Raw genomic sequence first — 27978 nt, forward strand, 5'->3', positions numbered from 1 at the left:
CATCCCATTTTAGCTCACTAATAGCTCACAAATGGAGACTAGTTAGTGTTGCTAGTAAGTGACCACAGCAGTATTACTTACTCCATTACGGTTACTGTTACCCCTGAGCCCTGACTTTGAGCCCAGCTCCTGGTCGACTGCTTTTCATCAAGATTCCACTTGATTTTCACAACACCCCTGGGATGGAGGGCGTGCCACACCTTGGCCTTACAGATGAAGAAACTGAGGCTGGATAGAGACATGTCCTGCCTCCTGACCCTCTATGAGGTGTTCAGCAAGAGGGTTGTCGAGATGGGGCCTCAGTTTCCACATCTGTAAAGTGGGCAGAGAACCGCCTACAATGCAGAGAGATGTTGTCTGTGGGAGCAAGAAATGAGGGACTTTGACTCTGTGGGGAGGGGCTCCTGCCAGGAAGTAGGCTGACTGTCCTGGGTTTCAGGGCGAGGGGCTCATACACATAGATACTGGAGACTGTGGTCAGGAAACAAAAAAGCCCGAAGTTTGAACTCTTGGCCCAATTTATACACCAAAACAAAATTTTATTACCTGTTGCTATCAGTCAGCTCAGACTCATAGTGACCCTACAGGACGGAGTAGAACTGCTTGTAGGTTTCCAAGGAGTACCTGGTGGATTTGAACTGCCAACATTTTGGTTAGCAGCCTTAACACTTAACTGCTGCTCCACCAGGGCCCCCACTATTTATTACAGGCAGATACATATAGATGTTGGCAAATACGTCACCTAATATATTTAAATATACATTTTTAGGTATAAATACAGTACCCTTTATTAAACATATCATGAAGCTATTAAATGAATTCAATTTATTAGACACAAATTATATTTTAAAAATAGATCTTCAGCACTGTTTCTATATTTAAATGTACAATTTGCATTTCAAGCAAGGACGACCCCATCAGCTGGGTGGGGGTGGGGTCGGGAGGGTCTTTGGTCTCTTTCCCCTGAGCTGATTTCTCATAATGGGAGTGACTCCTTGTGTTATCTGCAGAATTAAACATTAATGACGAGAGAAGGAAACCCACGTGGCCCTCTCAGGGGTTTTGTGAAAACCATTTGGGTGGACGGATGAGAAGTGGGCTGTGGGGCTGGGTGTGGGGTTTGTTTTTGTGTGCAGGGTGTCAAGTGTCTGAGGGGCCTGAATGTGTGCATGGGGGGGTCTGAGTGTGTATGGGGGGGTCTGTGTGCCTGTGAGGAGAGACCTCGATACAGGCATACCTGTGTTGATGGCCCACGTGCCTTATGGGTTCTGGGTGTTCGCGAGGGTCTGTGTCTGTCAGTAGGGGGATCGGAATGCATGGGGGAGGAGATCTGTGTGTCTGGGGGGCTTTTGGGGACTTGCATGGGGGGCTGCAGGTGTTGGGGTGACCTGGTCAAGCATGTCTGTGTGCATGTGTGTGTGAGGCCTGTGTGAGGCCTGTGTGTGTGCGTGAGGTCTGTGTGTGAGGTCTGTATGAGCTCTGTGTGTGTGTGCGTGAGGTCTGTGTGTGTATGAAGTGTGTGTGTGTGAGGTCTGTGTGTGTGTGAGGTCTCTGTGTCTCTGGGGTCTGTGTGCATGTGAGGTCTGTGTGTGTGAGTTCTGTGTGTGTGAGGTCTCAGTGTGTGTGTGTGAGGTCTGTGTGTCTGTGTGATGTCTCTGTGTGTATGAGGTCTGTGTGTGTGTGTGAGGTCTGTGTGTGTGAGGTCTCTGTGTGTATGAGGTCTGTGTGTGTGTGAGGTCTGTGTGTGTGTGTGAGGTCTGTGTGTGTGTGTGAGGCCTCTGTGTGTGTGAGGCCTCTGTGTGTGTGTGTGTGGTCCATGTGTGTGTGAGGTCTCTGTGTGTGTGTGTGAGGTCTCTGTGTGTATGTGTGAGGTCTGTGTGTGTGTATTTGAGGTCTCTGTGTGTGAGGTCTGTGTGTGTGTGTGTTTGAGGTCTCTGTGTGTGAGGCCTGTGTGTGGATGAGGTCTGTGTGTGTGTATGTGAGGCCTGTGTGTGTGTGTGAGGTCTCTGTGTGTATGAGGTCTCTGTGTGTGTGTGTGAGATCTCTGTGTGTATGAAGTGTGTGTGTGTGAGGACTGTGTGTGTGTGTGCAGTCTGTGTGTGTGAGGTCTGTGTGTGTGTATGAGGTCTGTGTTTGTGTGAGTTCTGTGTGTGTGTGAGGTCTCTGTGTGTGAGGTCTGTGTGTGTGTGTATGAGGTCTGTGTGTGTGTGTGAGGTCTCTGTGTGTGTTTGAGGTCTGTGTGTGTGTATGAAGTCTGTGTGTGTGTGTCAGGTCTGTGTGTGTGTATGAAGTCTGTGTGTGTGTATGAGGTCTGTGTGTGTGTGAGGTCTTTGTGTGTGTGTGGTCTTTGTGTATGTGTGTGTGAGGTCTCTGTGTGTGTGAGGTCTGTGTGTATGAGCTCTGTGTGTGTGTGTGTGAGGTCTGTGTGTGTGTGAGGTCTGTGTGTGTGTGAGGTCTGAGTGTGTGTGAGATCTGTGTGTGTGTGAGGTCTGTGTGTGTGAAGTCTGTGTGTGTGTGTGTGAGGTCTGTGTGTGTGTGTGAGGTCTGTGTGTGTGTGTGAGGTCTGTGTGTGTGTGTGAGGTCTCTGTGTGTGAGGTCTCTGTGTGTATGAAGTGTGTGTGTGAGGCCTGTGTGTGTGTGAGGCCTGTGTGTGTGTGAGGCCTGTGTATGTGTGAGGTCTGTGTATGTGTGAGGTCTGTGTGTGTGTGTGAGGTCTGTGTGTGTGTGTGAGGTCTGTGTGTATGAAGTGTGTGTGTGTGAGGCCTGTGTGTGTGTGAGGCCTGTGTGTGTGTGAGGTCTGTGTGTGTGTGAGGTCTGTGTGTGAGGTCTGTGTGTGAGGTCTGTGTGTGTGTGTGAGGTCTGTGTGTGTGTGTGAGTTCTGTGTGTGTGTGAGGTCTCTGTGTTGTGTGAGGTCTGTGTGTGTGTGAGGTCTGTGTGTGTGTGAGGTCTGTGTGTGTGTGAGGTCTGTGTGTGAGGTCTGTGTGTGTGTGTGAGGTCTGTGTGTGTGTGTATGAGGTCTGCGTGTGTGTGTGAGGTCTCTGTGTGTTTGAGGTCTCTGTGTGTGTATGAAGTCTATGTATGTGTGAAATCTGTGTGTGTGTGTGAGGTCTGTGTGTGTGTCAGGTCTGTGTGTGTGTGAGGTCTGTGTGTGTGTGAGGTCTTTGTGTGTGTGTGAGTGAGGTCTGTGTGTGTGTGTGAGGTCTCTGTGTTGTGTGAGGTCTGTGTGTGTGTGTATGAGGTCTGTGTGTGTGAGTTTGTGTGTGTGAGGTCTGTGTGTGTGAGGTCTGTGTGTGTGTGAGGTCTTTGTGTGTGTGAGGTCTGTGTGTGTGTGAGGTCCGTGTGTGTGAGGTCTGTGTGTGTGTGTGAGGTCTCTGTGTGTGTGAGGTCTTTGTGTGTGTATGTGTGAGGTCTGTGTGTGTGTGAGGTCTGTGTGTGTGTGTGTGTGTGTGAGGTCTGTGTGTGTGTGTGAGGTCCGTGTGTGTGTGAGGTCTGTGTATGTGTGTGGTGTTTATGTAATCTGTGTATATGTGTTTGTACGTGGGGTGTGTGTGTGTGGTTGGGTCTGGTGTCTGGTGGAGTGGGGGATCCATGTGATCTCTGTTCCCTCTCTGTCTCCCTCCCTCTCGCTCCACGCTCACCTGTCCTGCCAAGCAGAGAAGCACTCTATCTCCAATACCCCGGTGAGGATGGTAGAGGGCTCCACCATGATGAAGGCAGGTGGGTTGGCTCCCCGGCTTGTCCAGCATTCAGACGCTGTCCTGTAGCTCAGACCAGGGGTCTGGTGGGTGGTGTGGCCCTGCCCTCACCAGAGCTTGGGGGAGCTCTGGTGATGGGAGTGGCAGCTGGACCAGGGGCCTCGGCTCTGGGCCTGGGGTGGGGCCTGTGTGCCTCCTCTGCTTCGGCACCCCCACCACACGCTGGCCCCTGCTTCCACTAGAAGTCGGCCCTGCATGGTGACTCTAACCCTACACCCCTTGCAGCTTCATTTCCCTTAACCTCGAGGCACACCCAGGGGCCCAGAGGGCCAGCGCGCACGCTCGAACATGCACCCACACGCTCTCATATGCAGCCCAACGTCAACAGGAAGTGAGAGCTCCGTCTCTGGAGGCAGCCAAGTGGGTTACAGGGATTTCTGTGGTTCTAGAAGGCAGGGGTTTAATGCTGAGCATTCTACAGTTCAGAAGGTCGGGATTCCAGTCCCTGTAGGGGATTTGAGTTTCCCCCCTGCCAGAAGGGTGGGTGTGTGGACCTCCCACCTGGGGCCAGATCAAAAAAAAAAGGAAACCCTGGTGACCTAGTGGCTCAGTGCTACGGCTGCTAACCAAAGGGGGCAGTTCGAATCCGCCAGGCGCTCCTTGGAGACTCTATGGGGCAGTTCTACCCTGTCCTGTAGGGCAGTTCTACCCTGTCCTGTAGGGCCGCTATGAGTCGGAATTGACAGGAGCTGGATAACGGTGATAAATAGCCAATGGCGACTGTTATTGTTGTTCAAGTGAATAGGGAAGTTGAAAGGGAGGAAAGGAAGACTATTTGGGGGGCTGGGTGGAGAAGGCCAGGAGGTGACAACACCTGAGAGAGCGGGGGAGGGGAGGTGAGGGGTCTCCTGCATCACCCAGACCAGGTTTTGCCCCCAGGAGAAGGGAGGCAGAGGGTATCAACCTCCCAGAGTTGCACCACCCCTGGCCAGGACCGAAGCTGTTTTACCTCGTCCAGTGCACGACCTGCCCAACTGTGTGGAGCAACCTCTGGGGTGGGAATGTTAGGCACTTGTTGAATAAATGTCATTCATTTATTCAACAAGTGCTTACTGAGCTCCTGCTGTGTGCATGCACGGAGTGTACCCTGAGGAACCCCATACTCTGGTGTGGATGGCACAAATAACTTATGGGAAAAGCAAGGCAGAGCGTGGGAAACTGTGAAAGAGCAGTTTTAATCCGAGGCCTCACTGAGGAGGTGACATTTGAGCAAAAACCCGAAAGATGGGAGGGAGGCATCCAGACATCTGAAGGAAGAGTGTGCCAGGACAGAGGGAACAGCCTGTGCAAAGGCCCTGAGGCAGGACTGTGCCTGGCATGCTCAACAGGGAGGAGGCCGTGAGGCTGGATTGAGTGAGTGAGGGCAAGAAAGAGGAGGGGAGGGCAAGGAGGGGCCGGGGCAGGCCATGCACGGTCCTGTAGGTGCGGGGAGGACTCAGGCTTTCACCTGAGGGTCGGAGGTCATGGGAGCCCTGGGGGCGGTGGGCAGAGCAGGCTCGGGCCAACTTGGTGCTCACGGGCTCCCTCTGGCGGCCGTGAGGAGGACAGCCCGTGGGTGCAGGCAGACTCCGTGCTCACGGGCGCCCTCAGACGGCCGTGGGAGGACAGACTAGAGGCGCTGGAGACCCAGGCAGGGTGACTCCACTCGTCCACGGGTGCTGATGGGGTGGGCGGGGGGGTGGGGCGTGGATTCAAGTGTGTTTTGAAGGCAGAGCCCGCAGGGTTTGTAGTTGGATGGCATGTGGGGATGAGAGAGAGACAGGTTGGAGCTCCCCCTGACCAAGGTGGGAGGACACGGCAGGGGCACATGGGTGTCGGGTCTTGGACTTGGTGAGTTGAGGCTCCCGCGGGACCCTGAGGGCTGATGTCGAGGAGGCAATGGGATACAAGTCTGGAGTCCAGGACGAGGTCCGGGTGGAGGTGGACCCCAGGGCCCATCGGCACTGGCGGAGTTTGGAGCTGTGAGCCAGGGTGGGGTCCTGGGAGCCAGTGTAGTTGGAGCAGAGGGGGGACTCGGCCTGAACGTCGGAGATGGGGGTGGGGAGGAGAGCCAGGTGACCCTGGGGTCCTGGAAACCGCAGGAGAATGGGGCTCTCAGGCATCCAGTGAGAGCCAGGAGAATGGAAGCCCACAAGGAGTTCAGTTCTTACATCCACCACTTGGGGGCATGGTCAGAGCCATGGCGGCAGTCAGCCCTGGGCGGACTCAGTCTCCCCACATGGTTTTTATAAGCCAAGGTTGAGGGAGATGCTAGCTATGGGATTGCCACTCTGACAGCTCTCATGGACAAGGACACTCATTTAAAGAAGGCATAGTTCTTTGTGTTGAAATGGGTGCCTCTACATTATACGTTGAGGAAGGAGGCAGTGGTCTGGGACGGGCAGATGTGAGGCTGGGAATGTGAGTCTGCTGGCCAGAGTATGAGTCCTGGTGTCACCACAGGCAAGGCACAGCCTCCCTTGGACCCACTTTGCTCCTGTGAGGAGTGGAAACGAGTAAGGCTGTGTGACAGGAGTGGAATGGGACCAGGGCCTGGAGACAGTAGTTTGGTGGCTGAGCGAAGGATGGCATTCAGAAGACAGAGGGACGAGGTTGAGTCAGGATGGATGGCAAGTATGGGGCCTCAAAAACTGAAAAGAAGAATTTAGACTGTTGCCCTCGGCACTGGGGAGCTATGGAAGGATGTTGAGTGAGGGAGGGCCACGTCAAGGATGGTGCACTGGCACCTCTGGCACGACCTGCAATGACTGCTTGGCCTCTGCCCTGCTGGCTCCCCTCCCTGGCTTGGCCATGAGCGTGGTGGGAGGCATGGGGCGGGCGGCTGGCTGCTGCGTAACGCTGTACTCTCGTGCCAGCCATGTACTCGGTCGAGATCACGGTGGAGAAGGACAAGGTGACGGGGGAGACGAGGGTGCTGTCCAGCACCACCTTGCTCCCCCAGGAGCCGTTCCCTCAGGGCATCAAGGTCTACGAGGACGAGACCAAAGGTATGAGCGAGCCCCCGCCCCCTGCTCCCCACACACCACGACTCAGCTGGAATCGGGAACTCGGACCACAGGCCCATGGAGCTGCCAGTAGATGTGTGGGGCCATGACACGTGTGTCATCACCAGGTGGAGGCAGGATGTATGGGGCCAGGACACGTCATCACTGATGGTGGAGGGTGTGAGGATTCAGGACACATATGTCATCACCAGGTGGGGGCAGGATATGTGGGCCCGGGACACGGGTGTTGCCACCAGGTTGGGGGAAGGAACACAGGTCCAGAACATGCATATTGTCACCAGGTGGGGGAGGGTATGCAGGCCCAGAACACGTGTGTCATGACCACATGGGGGAGGGTGTGTGTGGGCCTGGGACATGCCTGTCATCACCAGATGGGGGAGGGTATGTGGGTCCAGGACATGTGTGTCATCACCAGGTGGGGGCAGGATGTGTGGGGCCAGGAGACGTGTGTCATCACTAGTGGGGGAGGGTATAAGAGTCCAGGACACATGTGTCATCACCTGGTGGGGGAGGTATGTGGATCCAGGACATGCGTGTCATCCCCAGGTGGGGGAGGGTTGTGGCCCAGGACACACATGTCATCACCAGGTGGGGGAGGGTTGTGGCCCAGGACAGGTGTGTCCTCCTGTTCTAGGTGGTCACTGTGGAGATTGCATGGGTCCCAGACCCCAGTTTGATGATGCAGATGCTGTCCCGGGCCAGGGTCTCATCACACAGGGCCTGCTGTTGTTGGGCTGAGAGCCTGTTCTGGCATGACCTTGAGGCCTGACCATGTACTGGTGCTGGGTTAGGCTCTGAGGTTTAACCTTGGGTCCTCGGGGGCACCCGGCCAGCAGGCCCAGCAGCAGCTCACTGATTATTACGGTTGTGATAAAGAGTATGATAAGCCCAGAGACATACAGGGCAGGGAGGAGCCAGGGAGGCTTCTCAGAGAAGGAATTCTTGGAGCTGAGGCCTGAGAGATGAGAAGGAGCACAGCACGTGCAAAGGGCCTGGGGTAGGATGGAGTTTTCAGGGTGGAGGAACTGAGGGATGCCCAGGGGGCTGATGCTCAGAGTGGAGAGAAGGACTTTGAGTTGAGGCTGGGGGCCCCCAGGGCGGTATCCTGAGGGACTACCTGTGTGTCTGTGAGCCTTGGGCCGGTGGCTGTGGCACCCAGATGTGATTTGGTTTGAAGGCTCCCTCTGGTGGCCATGGGAGCTGTCCACAAGGAAGGGGGGAACCTGGGAGGAGGAGAGAGGCCTTGAGCAGAAGCCCCAAAGCCTGTTATTTATTTTTTTCTATCGAGATGTAGTTCACATACCACACAGTTCAGCGCATTCACAGAGTTGTGCAAGCACCACCACCACGGCCTACTTCTAGAATATTCCATCACCCCAAGAGGAAACCCCGAGCCCATTAGCAGTCTGCCCATTCCCCCTCCCCCAGCCCCGGCACCTTCTGTCCCCATGGATTTGGCCCCACCTGGTAGGATGGTATTTCACATAAAAGGAATCCTACACCAGGGGGCCTTTCGTGACTGGCTCCCTTCACTAAGCTTAGTATTCTCAAGGTTCATCCAGTCACATCATATATCACACCTTCGTTCCCCTTCGTGGCCGAGTCGTATTCCATTGTGCGGATGTACAACATTGTGTTCACCCATCGCCTGTTGTCGGTTGACACTGGGCTGGGCCCATATTCTGGCTGTTGTGAACGTTCTTGCACGCTTTTGTGTGGATGTGCGTTTTCGTTTCTCCCGGCTACGTACCTAGGACTGGAATCGCTGAGTCACGTGGTAACTCCGCGTTTGACCTTTAGAGGAGCCCCCAGACTGTTTTCCACAGAGGCTGCACCGCTTGACATTCCCACCAGCAACGGATGAGCTTTCCAGTTTCCCCACATCCTCACCAATATTTGTTGTTGTTAAATGTCATCCAGTCGGTTCCGACTCACGGCGACCGACGTACAACAGAACCAAACCCTGCCCAGTCCCGCACGATCCTCACAGTCGTTGTTATGCTTGAGCCCCTTGTTGCAGCCACTGTGTCAACCCACCTCGTTGAGGGTCTTCCTCTTTTCCGCTGACCCTGTACTCTGCCAAGCATGATGTCCTTCTCCAGGGACTGATCCCTCCTGACAACATGTCCAAAGTATGTGAGATGTAGTCTCCCCATCCTCGCGTCTAAGGAGCGTTCTTAGAAGCCAACACAAGCCATTGTCCTTTTTATTGTTATTACTGCTATTATTATTTTTTATAGTCATCCTAGTGCATGCGAAGTCGTACCTCATTGTGGTTGGGATTCCCAAAGCCTCTGTTCTGAGAGGCTCTTTGGGCCTCTGGAGCACCCAGATACCATTAAAGGGGTCCCACCGCCAGCTTGAGGGCAGCTTTGGGGCGTAGACTTGGACTGAATTCCGGCTCCTGCTCTCCCCAGCTGTGAGGTGCTGAGCAGGCCCCATGCGCCTCATCCCCTGGGCTGGAGTGACCACCGGTGGCCACAAGAGGGCAGAGGAGACATACGTTCACACAGTATATCTTCAATATCAGCTGCTCAGACCACTGGGGATTCAGGACTGGCCAGACTGGACTCTGGTTGCTCAGCAATGGAAACGTGACCCGTTTCCATGGCAACCCAGGGCTTGGATTCCTCTCTTGGGGCCATGACCAGTGGGAAACCCTCAACTCAATTCTGTGATACCTGGGCACACCCCACCCTCTGGGCCTCCAGTCCAGAGTCACTGTGAGGCCTTGAAGCAGGGACACACCTCCCCAGGGGTTTGGAAACTGAAAGTGGAGAGCACTTTCCTTCTTGCTGGAAGCCGAGAACAGGAATCCTGACCCTTGGTCAGGGAGGAGGCGAGTCCCTGGGACAACCCATTGTGTCCCTCCCTCCTCCTCAAGCATTCCAGCGAGCTTGCAGGGTTGTTATCTGGGGCTGGGGTCAGACTATGGCTAGGAATTCCTCCCTGGCGCTGGAATCTGGGTTCTTTGAGGCAGCAGCCCATCTCAGAAAATGACAGGTCAGAGACACAGACGAGTGAAGTTGGTAGAGATTTTGAAAAACACACTTAACAAGATATATAAAACTCTACCTGTTCTAACACAGGAGAATATTTTTAGAAAGTGACTGTGTCCTAAGTTGTAAAGCAGGTTGTAAGGACTGTTAAAAAGTTTTTATTTTGTGAGCTGTGTTCCGTCACCACAGCCTTCCACTCCCTGGAATTTAAAAACAACTTTCTAAATAAATCTTGGGTTAAAAGGGCAATCATAATGGAAATTACATACTATTTACTCTTGAAAGAGAATGACATAATCTATAGGATACAACCCAAGCAGAACTCAGAGGAAGAAGTGTAGACTTTGTTGCGCTTACTGTCAGGTGCCGCCCAGTCAGTTCTGAATCATAGTGACCCTGTGTGCAACAGAACCAAACACTGCCTGCCCTGCGCCAGCCTCACAATCGTTGTTAAGTTTGAACCCATCGTTGCGGCCACTGTGTCCATCCATCTCTTTGAGGGTCTTCCTCTTTTTCACTGACCTTCTACTTTACCAAGCATGATGTCCTTCTCCAGGATGTGTCCAAAGTATGTGAGACATAGTCTCGCCATCCTTGTTTCTAAGGAGCATTCTGGCTGCACTTCTTCCAAGACAGATTTGTTTGTTCACGCTTATTAGCATACAAAAAAGATTGTGTGAAATGTACTAAACTTTAATTCAAAAGCAATCAAGTAAATCCAATGAGGTGAAAAACTCTTAATTTTTGTGATTCCTAACCCCTGGTTCCCCAGGATAGGTTCTACTTGCTCACGTAGAAGAAAGAGATCTAGGCTGAGACAAAGGGCAGGAGTCTAGCTCAGGCCATCTGTGCGGCCTTGGCCAATTGCTTCCCCTTTCTGAACCCCGGTCTTCACTATCTTACAATGGAAAAGAAAATAGAACTACTCTGTCGGGTGATTGCAGGAGAGCTAGGTCAGCTGAGGAATACGGAAATGCTTCGGAATGCAGGACAATGAAATTGCAATTCATTTATTTTCAGCCTCCCTTGGTTTCTAATAAATGCTTTTACAACTATAAGTTTTCCTCTGCATACCACTTTGGCTGCATCCACAGATCCTAATAGATGGTTTTAATGGTCAGTTAGTTCTAAATGTGGAATTTAGTTCATGATTTCCTCTTTAACTTTGAAGACAATGTTATCTGTTTCAGCACTGTAAAAAGTTTTTGCACTTTGCCTAGGCCTTCCCTGGTGCCCGGGAGCCAGCTCACTCTCTGTCTCTCCCTGCACAGTGGTCCATGCTGTGGATGGCACTATGGAGAACGGGATCCACCCACTGAGCTCCTCTGAGGTGGATGAACTCATCCACAAGGCAGATGAGGTCACACTGAGCGAGGCAGGGTCCACAGCTGGGGCATCAGAGACCCGGGGGACCATGGAGGAGGCCGTCCGGACCACGCCCTCCCGTCGGGAGATCACCGGGGTGCAGGCTCAGCCGGGTGAGGCCACATCGGGTCCACCAGGGGTCCAACCTGGCCAGGAGCCCCCAGTCACCATGATCTTCATGGGCTACCAGAACGTGGAGGATGAGGCCGAGACCAAGAAGGTGTTGGGGCTTCAGGACACCATCACAGCAGAGCTGGTGGTCATCGAGGACGTGGCTGAGCCCAAGGAGCCCGCACCACCCAACGGCAGTGCCGCTGAGCCCCCTGCCACCACAGGCTCCAGGGAGGAGAACCAAGCAGGGCCCGAGCTCCCCGCTAGCGACTCCCAGGACCTCGACATGAAGAAGCAGCGCTGTAAATGCTGCTCGGTCATGTGAGCTGGCCCAGCCCCCAGCCCCTGGCCCCGCCCTCCGAGCCACCGACACCCACGAGCCCGGCCCCTCCTGGTGCCTGCCCACCCTTCACCTGCCACCTCTTGGGCCCCAGGACGCACGGTGTTGTCACTTCCTTCTGATTTTTCTTTCACTGGAAAGAGAGGGACGGGGTCCCCCACCCCATCACCACCCCCCAACACCCATCCTGAACCACTGAGCCGGGCACCTGCACCTGGTAGGAGACAGATATGGACAGACCTGCTTTTCATGAAACGAGGACCCCTACCCACATCGTGGCAGGTTCACAGATGCAGTTCATACCCACGATGGTCCCGGTGGCATGATCCCGGCCTCGACGTGGCCTCAGCCAGCTTGCCACCCTCTGGGCTTCCTTCCCGTGCCTTCCTGCCACTTCCGCCGAGGTATCCTAGAGTAAGGTCTGCCAGAAACGGGGCCCCGTGGGGTTTCTGGCGAAGGCGCTTGTGTCTCCATCAGGGGCTGTGGGTTGAGGCTGTGCCTCTTTGGGGAGTCTTGGTTGGACACCAGGCTCAAGGTCTTGGAACAGAAAATGGGCCCCTCTGGGCACCCCAGCCTGATGTGCCCCCACCCCCCATGCCCTCCTTGGGCCTGGCTAGTGGATGATGGAGCCTGGAGAGGGGGAAGGGAGCCCTGGAGACACACACCCCCCAACCCCATCCGGGCCTGTAGCCCCAGGCTTCCTTCTGCATGGGGCAGGCCAGGGGTCTTTGAGCTGCCCCCTGCCCAAGGCAGGGATCACGTGAGCCACTTTTGGTCCCCAGCTCCCACCCCCACTGGGCCCTCCTTCCTCCTGGTGCTAATTTGGGGACCCTAGGGGGCCACTCCCTGGCCTCTTGTCCAGTCTGCTTGGGCCGGAATCCTGGGTCCCCCTGCCCGACCACACCCCAAAGACCAGGCCCTACCTGCCAGACCTGCTCAGCTTGGAGCATTTGCGGGTAGTGGAGTGGGGTGTAGCCTGTCGGGGAGGCTGCTGGAGCAGGAGACCCCCATTTGCCACCCAGCCTGGGGTGAGCCTGCTCCTTGCCCCCCCTCACTGGAAGGGGTGAGGGGCTCCCCTGCTGGGGGCAGCCAACACTCAATGTGCACTTGTGTCTCCCTGGGTGCAGCCACACTTGTTCCCAGAGGTGTATTCGTGCACATTCTCACAGACACCCTCCTCTCACGTGTTGGCTTTGAACCACCAGGCCCCATCTTATACCCTTCCCTAGGGGTCTCCAGCCTGGTGCCCAGTGCCCAGGCCACCTCTTGGTCCAGTTGCCACCCCCAGTCTCAGCAGGGCAGAGGCAGGAACCACCTCTGACCTAAGCCTGGTTCTAGCCTCAGCTTGGCCACTCTCAGTGGCTGGGAGGAGAGGCCTTCCCTTAGGGGTGCCCCTGGGCAGTGGCTGTGGACCCCTCCTGTCCCTCCCTCTAGCCTGCCCCGAGTCCCTCGAGCTGTGAGCCTCTGCTGAAAAGTGCCCTTGCTGCCCCCTTTCTGCTTTTGATGTGTGACAAGGCCCCCGATGTTCTTGATTTTCCCAGAGAAGCAAATAAACAGTGTGAACAGCTGAGTTCCTGGAGTTATTGGATTTCCCCCTGGTTGGGGAGGGTGTGTCAAAGCCAGAGGGTAGGGCGTGGCCACAGCAGTGGAGCCTTTAAAGGGGAGGCTGAGTCAGGGCCCCGGTGAGCTGATATCACCTGCCTGCAGCCCGCTCCCTCTCAGGCTCACCTTGGGTGCTGTGGGGTAGGAGGCATTGGTAGACTCCCACCAGGTACCTGACTCCATCATTCAGCTACACCTGTGCCCACCTGAGCAGCACCTGACCAGGTAAGGCCTGGGGGGGGAGGGCAGCTACTGGGCAACAGACCTGCTTTCTGTTTCCCACAAAGCCATTGTTTTCTGCGCCTGTCTCTGCGCCATCCTTTGGCTGTGTGTGAGGCTCCCCTTTGGTGGGTTCACAGCCCCCAGAAGGGGAGGAGGGGTCCCCACAGGCCCCCAACTCTGCAGAGAAACCAGTCCCTGGGAAATAGTTGAGGGGACAGGGTAGGGCGTGTTTATAAGGGCTGCCATTATGCTCAGAGGAAAGGCCTCCTCTGAATTTTTCTCAGTGTGACTTTGGAGAAGTCACTATCCCTCTGGGTCTCAGTTTCCTCATCTGTAAAATAGGCTTTGTGAACTCTGAGTGGGAGGCCAGACCTGGTCTGGGAGCAGGACAGTTGGTTCCTCATCTCCACATTAGCCCTAGGAGACTACCTGTCTTTGCCTACTTGGGCCTCAGTTTCCCCATCTGAGCAATGGGAAGGTGAAGATTGTGGAAGGCATAAGGTAGCAGGGATCTCTGGTTCAAATCCCAGCCTCATCACAGACCACTTTGTGCCTTGGACAGGATTTTAAGCTTTCTGTGCCTCAGTTTCCATATCTGCAAAACAGGGATAAAGGTTCTTGAAGGGGTGTTGGAAAGAGCCAACAAAGCTGTAGCAGCCCAGGTTTGACACCACCAGCACTGTGTTACAAGTTCAAACTGTTACCCTGGCCTGGATCTTTTCTCCAGACCATTCTCCAATCTCCTACCTGGGGTAGCCACCAGTCTGGGGGCCCGTTGGAAAGAAGAGACTGAGGTTCAGAGGGGCCCCATGGGCAGGTCAGGACCCAGCCCCAGCCATTGGGCTGTAGTGTAGGATGGAAGACACAGCCCCCTCACTGTGTCCCCCGCCCCCCCCCCGGAAGACCTGTCACCCACCTCGAGCCTCAGTGTTCTTCTGTCATGTCAGTGGGCCTGGGCCTTGCCCATCCAGCCAACGTTCACTGGCACTTCTGATATCCTTCTTGGGCCTTTTACTTGGAAGTAGCCTGGGGACCCTCCCAGTGGCCCCGAGGGAACCAGCTACTGGGACATCCTCATTTCACAGAGGAGAAAATCAATGCTCAGAGAGCTCGTGTGGGATTTGACCCGGGCCCAGCTGACCCCCTCAGAGGTCTGAGAAAGGGGTTGTCTGGGGGGATGGAGCCGTGTGGAAAATTGGGGATTTGGGCTCAGCCCCCCTCAAAACATGCAGCTGATGCATGGGCCTGGCTGTGTGACCCCTGGCAAATGATGTGTCCTCTCTGAGCCTCGATTTCCTCGTTTGTAAAGTGGGAGGCCTCCCAGTGGCAAAAGTGATCTTGAGGGACCAAGGGAGTTCTGGCTGTCTGCAGGGCGTGTGGGCCAAGGATAGCTGCAGTGGGCATGGTGCCCGCCCTCACCCTGCTGGGTATCATCTTTCTTCCTCTCGCTCTGGACTTTGTTTCCCAGCCTAGGTGGGGCCAGGAGGAGGGGTGCACCTACCACCGCTGGGTGGGGCCTTGGTTCCTTGACAACCTGGTGGGCAGGGTGGGGCAGGGAGGCCTCAATGAACAACGAGGGAGCTGGAGCCAGGGCTCAGAGCTGCTGGAGTTGGAGCTTGCAGGTGAGGCTGGGGACTCGGGGGACCAGGAATGGCATGAAGCTGAGTGCGGGTGCTGTGAGGGGCGGGGGCCCTGTGAGAGATGGGGGTGCTGTGAGGGGTGCTGCAAGTGATGGGGTGCTGTGAGGGTGGGGGTCCTGTGTGGGCTGGGAGTACTGGATGAGGTGAGGTCTGTTTTTGGCATGGGCAAGATCCTATCAGTTGACAGCATCTGCTCCCCATGGGGACGCTTGAGGTGCAGGGTGCCCTGTGGGAAAGACACTCCCTCCCCTTTTGGCCCAGCTGGGGTCTCAAGCTGGTGGAGTCCTCCTTTCTCTTCATCCTGGGGACATTGTGGCCTCGGGGTCTGTGTCCTCCCCACCCCACCCCTTCCCAGGGGGAGTAGAGGCCCCGTCCCCAGACCCTGCTGGGGCCTCCGTTTCGACCCCAGGCCTGAACCCTGAGCTCTGACTCTGCTGAGGGGAGGGGCCTGAGGTCCCCTGTCAGTTCTGGGATCCCAGAGGCTTCTAGGGAAGCACTTGTCAGTGCCAGTCATACCCTGGACAGCAAACAGCCCCCCAACCAGGACACAGGGTCTGGTCTGGGGACAGAGGAGGGGTGGGCTGAGCCCATCTACGCATGGTCTCTGCCTGGGCTGTGGGGCTCAGCCTGGGTCCCAGGGTTGGGGCTGGGGGCTCAGATTGGGATCCCCCGAGGTCAGGGCAGGGACTCAGCCTGGGTCCTGGAGGTGGGGCTGGGGGGTCTCAGGTGGGGATCCAGTGGGGTCGGGGCAGGGGTTTGACCCTGGGTACAGGGAGTCAGGGTAGGTCTCAAGGCATTGGGGGCTCTGCCCAGCCAGGAGCACTACAGCCTTGAGTGATGGGCAGAAGAAGCCCAGGAGGCCCCTGCTGTGTGACCCAGCCAAGCCTTGCCCCATCTGACCCTCAGGCCCCTCTAGGAGGCCTTTGACCCATGGGCGGGAGGCCAGTGGGGGTGAAGAGGAATCAGCTGCATGGCACCAGGGGCCATAAACCCTGTTTCAGTCAAGTATCGACAGGGGTGCAGGGCGAGTTGGGAGGAGCAATGGGGGGCCTTCCTGGAGGAGGAGGAGGCAGTTGAGGGCACTAGAGCTTCAGAACCTATTGCTTTGTCACTTGGTGTGTGATCTCAGGTGAGGGACTTCCCCTCTCCGGGCTCTATTGCCTTGGCTGGAAGCTGGGGACAAAAGTGGCCCCGTTCTTCAAAGGAGTAAAGAAGGATGCAGTGTAAGGGGCTTGGCACAGGGGGAATAACTCGGGAACGCAGGCTCGCTGTGACTGCTGGTATTGCTCATGTGCCCGGGGTCCCCCATGCCTTGAAGGAAATGCTTTTTCTCCCCGGGTGTTTCTCCTCTCCTCCCTGGAGCCCTGCCAGGGGGTGGCATTGCCCCATTTAACAGATGGGGAGACTCGGGCTTCGCAAGATGAGATGCCTGCCCCAGGGTCACCCCCAAGAAGACCCGTGGACCAGAGGTTAAAATAATATTCACAACCACAGTGGAAACATCTATTGAGCACCTGAGGCCCTGGTGGTGTAGTGGTTAAGAGCTCAGCTGCTGACCAAAAGGTTAGCAGTTGGAATCCACCAGCCTTTCCTTGGAAACTCTATGGGGCAGTTCTTTTCTGTCCTACAGTGTCGAATGGACTTGCTGGCAATGGGTTTGTTTTCTTGGGTGGTGTACACCAGGCTAGGAAGTTGAGTCCTCACGTATGCCCTTTGGAGTGGGTGCTGCCTTGTGCTGCTATGGATACAAAGGTCAGCATGGGGGTGACTTGCCCGAGGCCACAGGTAAGCAGGGACAGAGGGCTTGAACCCAAGGACCTGGGGCCAGAGCCCCACCCCTGCTGGCCTCTGTGAGTCACCCTGGAGAAATGGGCAGAGGAAGGAGTGTGGCCCCACCCCAACCAGGAGACCTGACACCCCTGAGGGCAGGGTGGGGAAGTCCCCTTTGCCAGGAGTTCATATCCAATGTGCATTATAAACCCCGCTGGGTAAACCCGTCCACTCACTCAGCAAACACTCCTGCCATGCCTGCCCTTCCTGGGAAGATCCAGGGAGGGGACAGAGCAGGACCCACCCAGCCTTCCGGTCAGCACTGGGCCAGACAGCAGAATTGGAACTGGAAGGGTGGCCAGAGATTCCCCTGCGTCTAAAATGACCCTGAACCCTGGCCTGAGCACCCAAGGATGGTTGTGTTTGCAGAGACCAATGGCTCTTTTGGCCTGTCTTTATTAAGCACCTGCTGTGTACCAGGCTTTGGGATGAGGGTAGTGGGGGGAGGCGCTGCAGGGAGGGAGGGTCCTGGGCTGATGGTTTCGGGTGGGAGGGGATAACCCTTAAATAAAAGCATTCTTCTTTCAAAGATCCGCCCACCCTTCCAATGACTTGAAGGGAATGCCTGTGAGAGGCAGCTCAGCCTTCAAGGCCTCCAGCACCCGCCCATGAGGTGCTACTGCCTCTGGGGACAAAGGCCCAGCCCTGGGATTGTTGCCCAAGCTTGCTTGTTTTGAACATTGTTGTCCTTCCCATAGTCCTTTTAGTACTGGATACATACGAAAGGTTCCATCCTAAGTGCTGTAACTTTGTTCCACAGGATACGGTATGACTCATTTTATGCCACCTGATGCAGTGTCCCCAGTTCAGAGGGACTACAGTTCTCTCTCTCTTCTTATTGTTGTTCCTGTTAGGTGCTGTCAAGTCGGTTCTGACTCATAGTGACCCTGGGTACTACTTTCTTTCTTTTTATAGACGTTATTTTTTAGAGCAATTTTAGGTTTAGAGAGAAATTACGCAAAGTACAGAGTTCCCATATACTCCCGTCTTAGTCACCTAGTGCTGCTATAACAGAAATACCGTCAGCGAGTGTCTTAGTCACCTACTGCTGCTATAACAGAAATACCGTCAGCGAGTGTCTTAGTCACCTACTGCTGCTATAACAGAAATACCGTCAGCGAGTGTCTTAGTCACCTACTGCTGCTATAACAGAAATACCGTCAGCGAGTGTCTTAGTCACCTAGTGCTGCTATAACAAATACCATCAGCGAGTGTCTTAGTCACCTACTGCTGCTATAACAAATACCATCAGCGAGTGTCTTAGTCACCTACTGCTGCTATAACAGAAATACCGTCAGCGAGTGTCTTAGTCACCTACTGCTGCTATAACAGAAATACCGTCAGCGAGTGTCTTAGTCACCTAGTGCTGCTATAACAAATACCATCAGCGAGTGTCTTAGTCACCTACTGCTGCTATAACAAATACCATCAGCGAGTGTCTTAGTCACCTACTGCTGCTATAACAGAAATACCGTCAGCGAGTGTCTTAGTCACCTACTGCTGCTATAACAGAAATACCGTCAGCGAGTGTCTTAGTCACCTACTGCTGCTATAACAAATACCATCAGCGAGTGTCTTAGTCACCTACTGCTGCTATAACAAATACCATCAGCGAGTGTCTTAGTCACCTACTGCTGCTATAACAGAAATACCGTCAGCGAGTGTCTTAGTCACCTACTGCTGCTATAACAGAAATACCGTCAGCGAGTGTCTTAGTCACCTAGTGCTGCTATAACAAATACCGTCAGCGAGTGTCTCAGTCACCTACTGCTGCTATAACAAATACCGTCAGCGAGTGTCTTAGTCACCTAGTGCTGCTATAACAAATACCATCAGCGAGTGTCTCAGTCACCTACTGCTGCTATAACAAATACCGTCAGCGAGTGTCTCAGTCACCTATTGCTGCTATAACAAATACCGTCAGCGAGTGTCTCAGTCACCTACTGCTGCTATAACAAATACCGTCAGCGAGTGTCTTAGTCACCTAGTGCTGCTATAACAGAAATACCGTCAGCGAGTGTCTCAGTCACCTAGTGCTGCTATAACAAATACCGTCAGCGAGTGTCTTAGTCACCTACTGCTGCTATAACAAATACCGTCAGCGAGTGTCTTAGTCACCTACTGCTGCTATAACAGAAATACCGTCAGCGAGTGTCTCAGTCACCTACTGCTGCTATAACAGAAATACCATCAGCGAGTGTCTCAGTCACCTACTGCTGCTGTAACAAATACCGTCAGCGAGTGTCTTAGTCACCTACTGCTGCTATAACAGAAATACCACCAGTGGATGGCTTTAACAGAGATTTATTCACTCACAGTCTAGGAGGCTGGAAGTCTTAATTCAGGGTGCCAGCTCCAGGGGAAGGCTTTCTCTCTCTGTTGTCCCTAGGGGAAGGTCATTGTCATCCATCCTCCCTGGTCAAGGAGCTCCTCAGCACAGGGTCCCCAGGTTCAAAGGACACACTGTTCTTCTGGCTCTTGCGTCTTGGTGGTATCAGGTCCCCGTGTCTCTCTCCTCACTTCTCTCTTTTATATCTCAAAAAAGATTGACATAAAATACAACCTAATCTTGTAGATTGAGTCCTGCCTCATTTACATAATGGCCACTAATCCCACCTCATTAATATCATAAAAAAAAAAAACATTACTGACAAGTGGAGTCCAACTCATAGTGACCCTATAGGACAGAGTAGAATTGCCCCATAGGGTTTCCAAGGAGCGCCTGGTGGATTTGAACTGCCAACCTTTTGGCTGGCAGCTGTAGCTCTTAACCACTGCGCCACCAGGGTTTCCTAATAATCGTAGAGGTGGGATAGTCGCATCAGGTGACAAAATGGTGGACAATCACACAATACTGGGAACCGTGGACTAGCCAAGCTGACACATGTTTTGGGGACACAATTCAGTCCACGACAACCCCCCTCCCCTCTGCACAGTTTTCCCTATTATTCTTGCGTCTGTGTGAAACGCTTATTACACTAGGTGAGCTGATGTTGGTATGTAATTATTAACTAAAGTCCACAGTGTCAATGAGGGTTCACTCTTTGTGAGTTTCTTGGGTGGCACTAAGAGTTTGCACCTGACTGCTAACCTAAGGAGCCCTGGCGGTGCAGTGGTTAAGAGCTCGGCTGCTAACCAAAAAGCCTACGGTTCAAATCCACCAGCAGCTCCTTGGAAACAGAGTTCTCCTCTGCCCTACAGGGTTGCTATGAGTTGGAATCGACACAATGGCAACAGGTTTGTTTTTTTCACTAACCTAAAGGTTGGTGGTTCAAACCCGCCCAGGAGTGACGCAGAAGAAAGACCTGGCTACCTGCTTCCATAAAGATTACAGTCAAGAAAACCCTGCGGAGCGTTTCACTTCGGGGTCACCGTGGATCAGACTCCACTGGACGCTGACGGGTTGGGTTTTGGTTGTCACTCTATGTCGTAGAGTCACGTGTCCACCAGAACAGTGTCACCCAGGCCGGTCACACTGCCCTAAAGGTGCCCGATGTCCTACCTATGCACCTTCCTCTCCCCCCCGCCCCTGGCGACCGCGGACCTTCTGCAGCCTCTGCCGTTTCCCTTTTCCAGAATGTCCTTCTTAGGACAAATACATTTAACTTCTGAAACTGAGCTGCTGTCAAGGCAGCACATGTAAATAACAGCTCTGGTGGAGCCGGGGGATGGGGCTGTTTGCAGGGTGAGTCACAGCCCAGGCTTCCAAGCCCGTGTACCCCTGGGGAGCCTCTCCTTCTGCAGCTGTAAAAGATGAGGTCCCAGCCTCTGGGCGCCTGGCATGGGCCTGGGCAGGTGGGAGATGCTCAGATGATGGCTTTGAGGGAGGAGACAATCTGGGGGGCTTCCGGGGGGAGGTGTCCTGTGGGCTGCAGCAAAGAAGGCTGTGGAGGAGCCGAGATGGGGGTCCTCGAGGCACAGACAGCTGCAAGAGGAGGTCAGGATTAGGGTGGGGTGCCTACAGAGTGTGGGGTTTGGGCTGAGGCCAGACAGCAACCTTGAGTAACGAGGTGGGGCATGAGAACTTTACCCTGGAGACACAGAGAGCCACAGAGGGGCGAGAGCAGGTGCGTGGCCTTCCAGAACATTCCTGGACACCTGGGAGGAGGGCTGGATCCCCAGGGGCACTGGGTCAAGGTGAGGCTTGGCAGCTGCACCTGATGCCAGCAGGACAAGGTCCAAGGAATTTCCCAGCCCTTCCTGTCTTTATGGGGCCAAGGCAGGAGTTGTCTGGGATGGGGCAGGTGCAAGGAAGAGAACCAGAATGTGAGAGCCAGGGAACCGGGGTCTCTGTCTGGGCCTCAGTTTCCCCACTTGACATTCCTGAGCTAGGAATGGGCCCCTGGGGCATCTGTAAATGTTGGTGAACAGTTAGTGAAGGAGTTTCTGACTGAATGCAATGGGAAAAGGGTCCATGCCTTGGGAGAGACGGGTGAGGGGGCTCTGGGGAGGGGGTGTTTGATCTGGACCTTGAAAACTGAAGCTGACTTGGACACAAGGGAGGGAGGATGTAGAATGCACGGGTGGGGGGGATCAAATTGTTCACTGTGGTAGGGTGTGGAGTGTTCAAGAGACAAGGGAACGGGAAGCCTGGAATTCTGTCAGAGACACATAAGGATGAGTTGCTGGGTCAGTAAGTGGAAGTCCAGGGATTCAGGCATGGCTGGATCCGGAAGCTCAAACAATGTCTGTGGGGGGCCGTCTCAGTGTTAAGGTGACTTGGTGGCACAGTGGTTAAGCACTCAGCTACTAACTGAAAGGTTGTCAGTTTCAACCTACTAGCTACTCTGCAGGAGAAAGATGTGGCAGTCTCCTTCAGTAAAGACTGCAGCCTTGGAAACCCCATGAGGCAGTTCTACTCTGTCCTGTAGGATTACTGTGAGTCAGAATTGACCTGAAGGCAAGAGGTTTACAGGTGTCAGCAAGCCGTGTCCACAGGGGGAACACGTGGCTCCCAGCAGTTCTCAACCTCACCCCATGAGACTAGCAACCCCAGTGGGAAGAGGGTACCAATTTTCTGCATAATTGTAATCAAAGTCTCAGGGTTTTATGCCATTGGCCAGGTTGAGTCACGTGTCCATCTATGAATCAATCACAGAGACCAGGGAATGGAATACTCTCATTGGCCAGGCTGGGGCACTTACCTGCTCCTGAACCAATCACAGGGGCCACTTGGCTGGGACTTGGCCTCTTGAGAGACTGGAAATTTTTCCTCTCTTGAAATGCTCCAACCTGGTGCCTTTTGGAGTCTAATGCTTGGGTTAAGAGTTCGGCTGCTAACCAAAAGGTCAGCAGTTTGAATCCACTGGGTGCTCCTTGGAAACCCTATGGGGCACTTCTCTGTGCTATAGGGTCGCTGTGAGTCAGAATTGAGTCGATGGCAATGGCCATAACAAAATACCACAAAGTGAGTGGTTTTCAAGGACAGAATTTTATCCCCCACAGTTCTAGCCCAGAAGTCCAAATCAGGGCCTTGGCCATATAGATTCCGCCTGAGGGCTCTGAGAGAGAAGCTGTTTCCTGCCTCTCCGCTCACGTCTGGCAGCTGCCAGCAGTCCTAGACCCGCCCGCCCCTGTTGTCATGTGGCATCTGCCTTCCCCCTGCATGTGACTCTGTTTCCCATCTGTCCTTCTCTTCTATGAGACGCCACTCAGAAGGAGTTAAGAACCACCCCACTCTGTCTGAACTCGATTTAATTGATAGCATCTGCTCAGAAAAACACCCCTTCCCCAGACAAGGTCACATTCACAGGGACAGGGTTAGGACCTCAACACATGTCTTTTGGGGGGACACAATTCAACCCATAACACACGGTCATTTCCTTCTAATTTCCTTAGTGAACCTGCAGCATCTCCACCCCAACCAAGGAAGGTCACCCCCAGGATCCCATTGGTGAGGTTGTGACCACCGAGGACATGGACCGAGTGACCAGATACCCCATCTTTGGCATCCCTGACTCGCCCCGCATCACTGGCCCGGAGCTTGATGGGGACATCAGCTACACATTCAAAATGGTGGGCGTGGGGCCGGAGGAGACTGGCTGGGGCCAGGGAAAGCAGCCTGTCTGGCCGGCTAGCCATGAGGCCCGGCTGAACATGATGAGGGCTGGAGCGCCCCACAGCCTGCATGCGTTCCCTGGGAAGCTGTCCCCACAACCACCCTACCCAGACGATGAGGAGGATGAGGAGATGAAGGCTTACCACCTGGAGGATGCCAGGGACACCTTCCCCAGGCGGCCTCAGGACCTGGAGCGGGACCGCCGGGCGGTCATCCGGGGCCAGGCGGTCAGGAAGAGTGGCACAGTGGCCACGCTCCGAGGCGCCCCAGACCAGGTGGACAGGGCTCCTGACCGCACTCTGTCCCAGTTGCTGGAGGAGAACGCAGTGGACAGGGAGCAGATTGACTTCCTGGCAGCCCGGCAGCAGTTCCTGAGTCTGGAGCGCCCTAACAAGGAGGCCCCTCGGAAGCCCCCATCCAGAGTGGTCCCCGGGGGTGCCCCACAGGGCGTCAGCCAGGCTCCCAAGGCCTTCTATGGGCCCCACGTAGCCAATGGGTATGGCGTCGCTGTCGGGCCTCAGGTGAAGGAGGTGGTTGTGTTAGAGAGGAAGAAGGTTCGTGATTCGCCCGCTGGGTCTGACGTCCGCACGGTGGCTGAGCCTGGCCCCCGCCCCCGGGCAGGGTCCCCGGAGCCCCCCAAGGAGACCCCCATCGAGCGGGAGATCCGGCTGGCCCAGGAACGAGAGGCCGACCTGAGAGAGCAGAGGGGCCTGCATCGGGCGGCCGGCCACCAGGAGCTGGTGGAGATCCCCGCCAGGTCCCTGCTGACCAAGGTGAGTCTGACCGAGGCGCCGCGGCGGGAGAGGAGCCGCTCGTCGCTCTACGTGCAGCGGGACATCGAGCAGGAGACTCAACGTGAGGAGGACCATCGTCGGCAGGGGCTGCAGTGGGGCCGGGCATCCACACCCAACTGGGACTCCAAGGGCCCCCAACCTGAACTCAGAAGGGCCCTCAGCTCTGACTCCGTCCTCAACCTGGTCCCAGACGCCCGAGCGGCCGACCCGGCCCCAGAGGTGAGAAGGGTGGACCGCATCCCGCCCAGTGCCTACCAGCCGTTCCAGAGCCCCGGGAGCGCCCAGCTGCAGTTCCCAGCCTTCGGCGCGTCCGCCAAGCCCCGAGGTCCGTCTGCAGACGAGGTCAAGGCCGGGCCTTCTCCAAAGGCCACAGGGCCTCAGAGGCGTGGCTTGGAATCCCCCGGAAAGGGTTCGGGTCCAAACGAAGAGCACTTGAAGGCCCCCCAGAAACCCCCGCGAGCCGACGGGGGTGTAGTGTGGGACGAGTACTTCCGCCTGCGTCCCCTGCGGTTCGGGGCTCCCGATGTGCCCCAGGAGGCGGAGGCCTCCCATGTCTGGCAATGGCAGGTGGCCGGGGCCCCGCCCTTGAGGCTGCAGAAGTCCCAGTCGTCCGAGCTGCTGGAGAGGGAGATGGCCAGCGTGCTGCAGCGAGAGCGCGAGGTGGCCGAGGAGCGGAGGAACGCCTTGTTCCCCGAGGTCTTCTCCACGTCGCCAGGCGAGGGCTCCGGCAACCAGGACTCCAGGCACTCCTCCCAGGCGTCCGGTGAGGAGGGGCCCCGGAAATGGCAGCTTGGCTCGGGGTCTCTGAGACTGGAGCAGGGGAGGCTGAGGCGGTGGAGTCTGGGGATGTCAGGAGGGGCTTCAGGTAGGACGGTGTCCCCTGACTCTGTGCTCCCCCAGTCAGCTGGTCTGTCTACCCGTCCGTCTACTAAAGCTGTAGATTTTGAAGGGAGATGTCGCCTTTGCCTTGTGGTCTTGCTTTATGGATTTGGGTGCCTCGGTATTAGGCACACAGAGGTTTATAGACGTTGTGCCCTTTTGCTCCTTTTTATCAATGTGAATTACCCCCCCCCCAAGTCACTTTTGATTTTTATCACCTTAAAAGTTTGGCCCATCTGTCTGTCGGCAGTTTCTCCTGACTGGTTCTTTCTGTCAATTTGTCCATCTGTTTTCTGGACTAGCTGCCTGGCCTGTCCAGTCATCCCGTCTGGCCCAGCCTCTGGGCCAAAGACTGTGTTCTGGACTCCAGTCTGACAGGTGGGATGCCCACAAGGGGCTCTGGGACCCTCCTTGATGCCCCTTCCTTCCCTCCTACCCCCCAACAGGCATCACAGGCAGCTACTCTGTGTCTGAATCACCCTTCTCCACCCCCGTCCGACTGCACTCAGGCCTGGTATGGACGGTGAAGGCTGAGCCTGATCCCGCAGAAGCACCACCGGAGGCTGCTCAGTTGCAGAGGAAGAAGAAGGAGGTGTGGGTAAGTCCAGAACTGGACACTCCTTGTCCCCCAAGGCCCATTAGAGCCACAGACAGGCAATGGCAGTTGATGGGAGTTACTGGGAGACTCCAGTCTGACCTGGATTCGAGTCCTCTTTCCCTCACTGCTGGCTGGTGAATGTGCCTCGGTTTATTCACCCCATATGGGAGGTAAAGCCCATCTCTGGGCTTCTGCTCCCAGGGGCTGGGAATATACCAAAGATGGGAGTCTTTGTCCCCACCAAGACGTCATCCCCCTGAGTCAAAGGCTGAAGGACGAGCTGTCTTGGAGGAGAACAGTGTTTATCATTCTCGTGATTTTTTAACGTTGTGGTAAAATACACATACAATTTACCATTTTCACCGTCTTCAAACATACAGTTCATTGCAGTCTAGCATGCTCACCTGTCGGGTGACGTGCACCACAACCTATTTCCGGAGCTTTTTCATCTTTCCAAACAGAAGCTCTTCCCGTCATTGGTATTATTTTAATGTGTTATTGTCATAGTTATTTATTACTTCCCACAGTGGGCACCTGACACCAGTACACTGAGCATTAATTAATCCATGCATTAAACCTTGAACACCTTAATAGGAAGCTTTGTCATACGCATTTTACAGAAAAGAAAACCAAGGCACTGAAATCTGAAATCACACGCACCCAAGATCATGAAGCCTATGAATTTCAGGGCTGGGACTTGAACTCAGGCCTGACTCCAGACCCCCGGCTGATAACTGTTAGGTCACTCTCCTCTCTGGATGGGACGCAGGGGAGACGACAGAGAAAGACAAAACCAACCTCGACTGCCTGGTGCTCACAGCCTGGCGTCAGACAAGGACAGTGTGGCCTGGCAGTTCAGGACACAGACTGGAGCCCAGTGACCCAAGTTCAAGTCCCAGCTCTGCCACTTGCCAGCTGTGTGCCCTTGGGCAAACCACTGCCCCTCTCTGACCCTCAGCCTCCTCTTCTGCACAATGAGCAAGATAGTAAGAGCACCCTCCTCTCAGCCTCCACATAAGGATGGAGCGAATTAATAGTGCAGGCGCTTGGAGCCACAGTCAGGGCCCCATACATGTAGCCTGTCTTTATTATGATGGAAAAAAAGGTAGACCAAGGCCTCACTGACCGGAACAGCATGGTGGGTGGTTTTCAGTTTGGGGTAATCAAGGGACTTGGGCAGACTGGTGGACAGGGGACACCTTTCCTTCCGTCCCAGGTGGTGACAAATGGGTTGTGTATCGAGTTCCAGGCAGGCTCAGGGTGGGGCAGAGCAGGGAGTTCCCGGGAACTGATAAGTGTTCTTTTCCTGCAGTACGCGGGCGTCAACCCCTCAGACGACATCAACTTGGGGGTGAGTCTTCCCTTGTTCCGTCTGTGCCCTCCCCTACCCCATGGCATCAGGGCCATCAAAGACCTTTCTTCTAGACGTGGGGACTTCACTGAAGTCTTCCAATTGGTAGTGTTTGCCTGAGGTGGATTCCGCTGTGATCTGCTCATGATATCTGCCTTAGGCGTGGATTATAGAAATGGGGCCTGTGTGTTACCTCTTTATCAGATGGTGATGGTTTTTTGAGCAAATTAGGCCCAAGTCAAGGACACTTTGAGTAAAGGAGTCACCTGAGTGTGAGAAGCCCACCTACCTCAGTCGATATATGGAAAACATTCGTTACTCTCCTTAACTAGACTCAGTTCAGGGAGGCATTTTCCCTGCCTTTGCACTCAACATGAGTTAACACATGCCTTGGCCATATTACTAGAGGTAGAGGGTCTGAAAGAGGGGAGGAGATTACCCTGCTTGAACCCTGTTCTAAGCCCCTCCTGTGACTTGATGAGGGGCGATATCTGGGGAGGTTAGGACCCTCACGGGAACTCCATACCCCTCTTGCAGATCGTGGAAGCCACACGGGTGACCCGCCACAAGAACGCCATGGCAGAACGCTGGGAAGCTGGCATCTATGCCAGCGAGGATGAAGACTGAGGCTGCTGCTGGAGATGGGGCACCCACCCCTCCTGCCTTGCCAAGACTGCCATCAAGCCCCCACCTTAGAAAATAGGTCCCCGTTTAAATCCACTATCTGAAAACCAGAATTACGTGCCAATAATCATGAAGGTGAACGTGCTTTTGGACTCAAGGGTTTTCTTTCCATTCTTATTTCCCTGGAGAAATTTTTTCTGCTTTTTGGGTCTCAAACTGGGGATGAAGCAGGATGCTTGTGGAATCTTCTTCTAAGACTTTGCCAAACACTCTGGAGTCCAAGAAAGAAGGAGACACACTCCCCCGCCTGAAGATGGAATTGGTTCCCACTAGTCTGAGGGTGGAGTGTCTGGTCGATGAGGGTGTTATGGATTGAATTGTGTCCCCCCAAAATATGTGTTGTAAATCCTAACCTCTATCCCTGTGGTTGGAATCCGTTTGGGAATGGGTTGTCTTTGTTACATTAATGAGGCAGGATTAGTGTAGGGTGTGTTTTGAGTCAATCTCTTTTGAGATATAAAAGGGATTAAATGAGCAAGTGAGAAGCAGAGACGAGGAAGATTGATGCTGAGACACATGGAGATCTCAAGGAGCCACGAAAAAGGCTGAAGGGAGAAAGATCTGCCTCAAGAGCTCAGAGAGAGGGAGGAAGCTTTTCCCTGGAGCCTGTAGCCTAAATTCAGACTTCTAGCCTCCTAAACGCTGAGAAAATAAATTACTGTTTGTTAAAGCCATCCAGTTGTGGTATTTCTGTTAGAGAAGCACTGGGTGACTGAGACACCATCCACTGTGGTATTTCTGTTAT

At 54.6% G+C, this 27978-nt stretch overlaps 2 protein-coding genes across 4 annotated transcripts in view; both read left to right on the plus strand.

Annotated features, from left to right (window-relative positions):
• The window catches only part of PALM (paralemmin), a 29605-nt gene extending 16460 nt beyond the window's left edge, over positions 1 to 13145 (plus strand). The window contains exons 7-9 of one of the 3 annotated variants that reach the window (XM_064280035.1): positions 3655 to 3717; positions 6611 to 6742; positions 11031 to 13145. In XM_064280035.1, coding sequence (XP_064136105.1) covers positions 3655 to 3717; positions 6611 to 6742; positions 11031 to 11560 — 725 coding nt within the window. In that variant the 3' untranslated portion in view covers positions 11561 to 13145. The remainder of the gene's footprint in view (positions 1 to 3654; positions 3718 to 6610; positions 6743 to 11030) is intronic. The other 2 variants (XM_064280036.1, XM_064280037.1) reach the window with 2 other exon arrangements.
• A 54-nt stretch (positions 13146 to 13199) lies between these two features.
• MISP (mitotic spindle positioning) lies at positions 13200 to 27940 on the plus strand. The gene is made up of 5 exons (XM_003422542.3): positions 13200 to 13402; positions 22708 to 24484; positions 25047 to 25198; positions 26511 to 26549; positions 27087 to 27940. Exons 2-5 carry the CDS (start codon positions 22786 to 22788, stop codon positions 27174 to 27176), a joined length of 1980 nt encoding a protein of 659 aa, XP_003422590.2. The 5' UTR covers positions 13200 to 13402; positions 22708 to 22785; the 3' UTR covers positions 27177 to 27940.
• The last annotated feature ends 38 nt before the right edge of the window (positions 27941 to 27978 follow it).

Source organism: Loxodonta africana, chromosome 3 (assembly GCF_030014295.1).
Source record: "Loxodonta africana isolate mLoxAfr1 chromosome 3, mLoxAfr1.hap2, whole genome shotgun sequence".
NCBI lineage: Eukaryota > Metazoa > Chordata > Mammalia > Proboscidea > Elephantidae > Loxodonta > Loxodonta africana.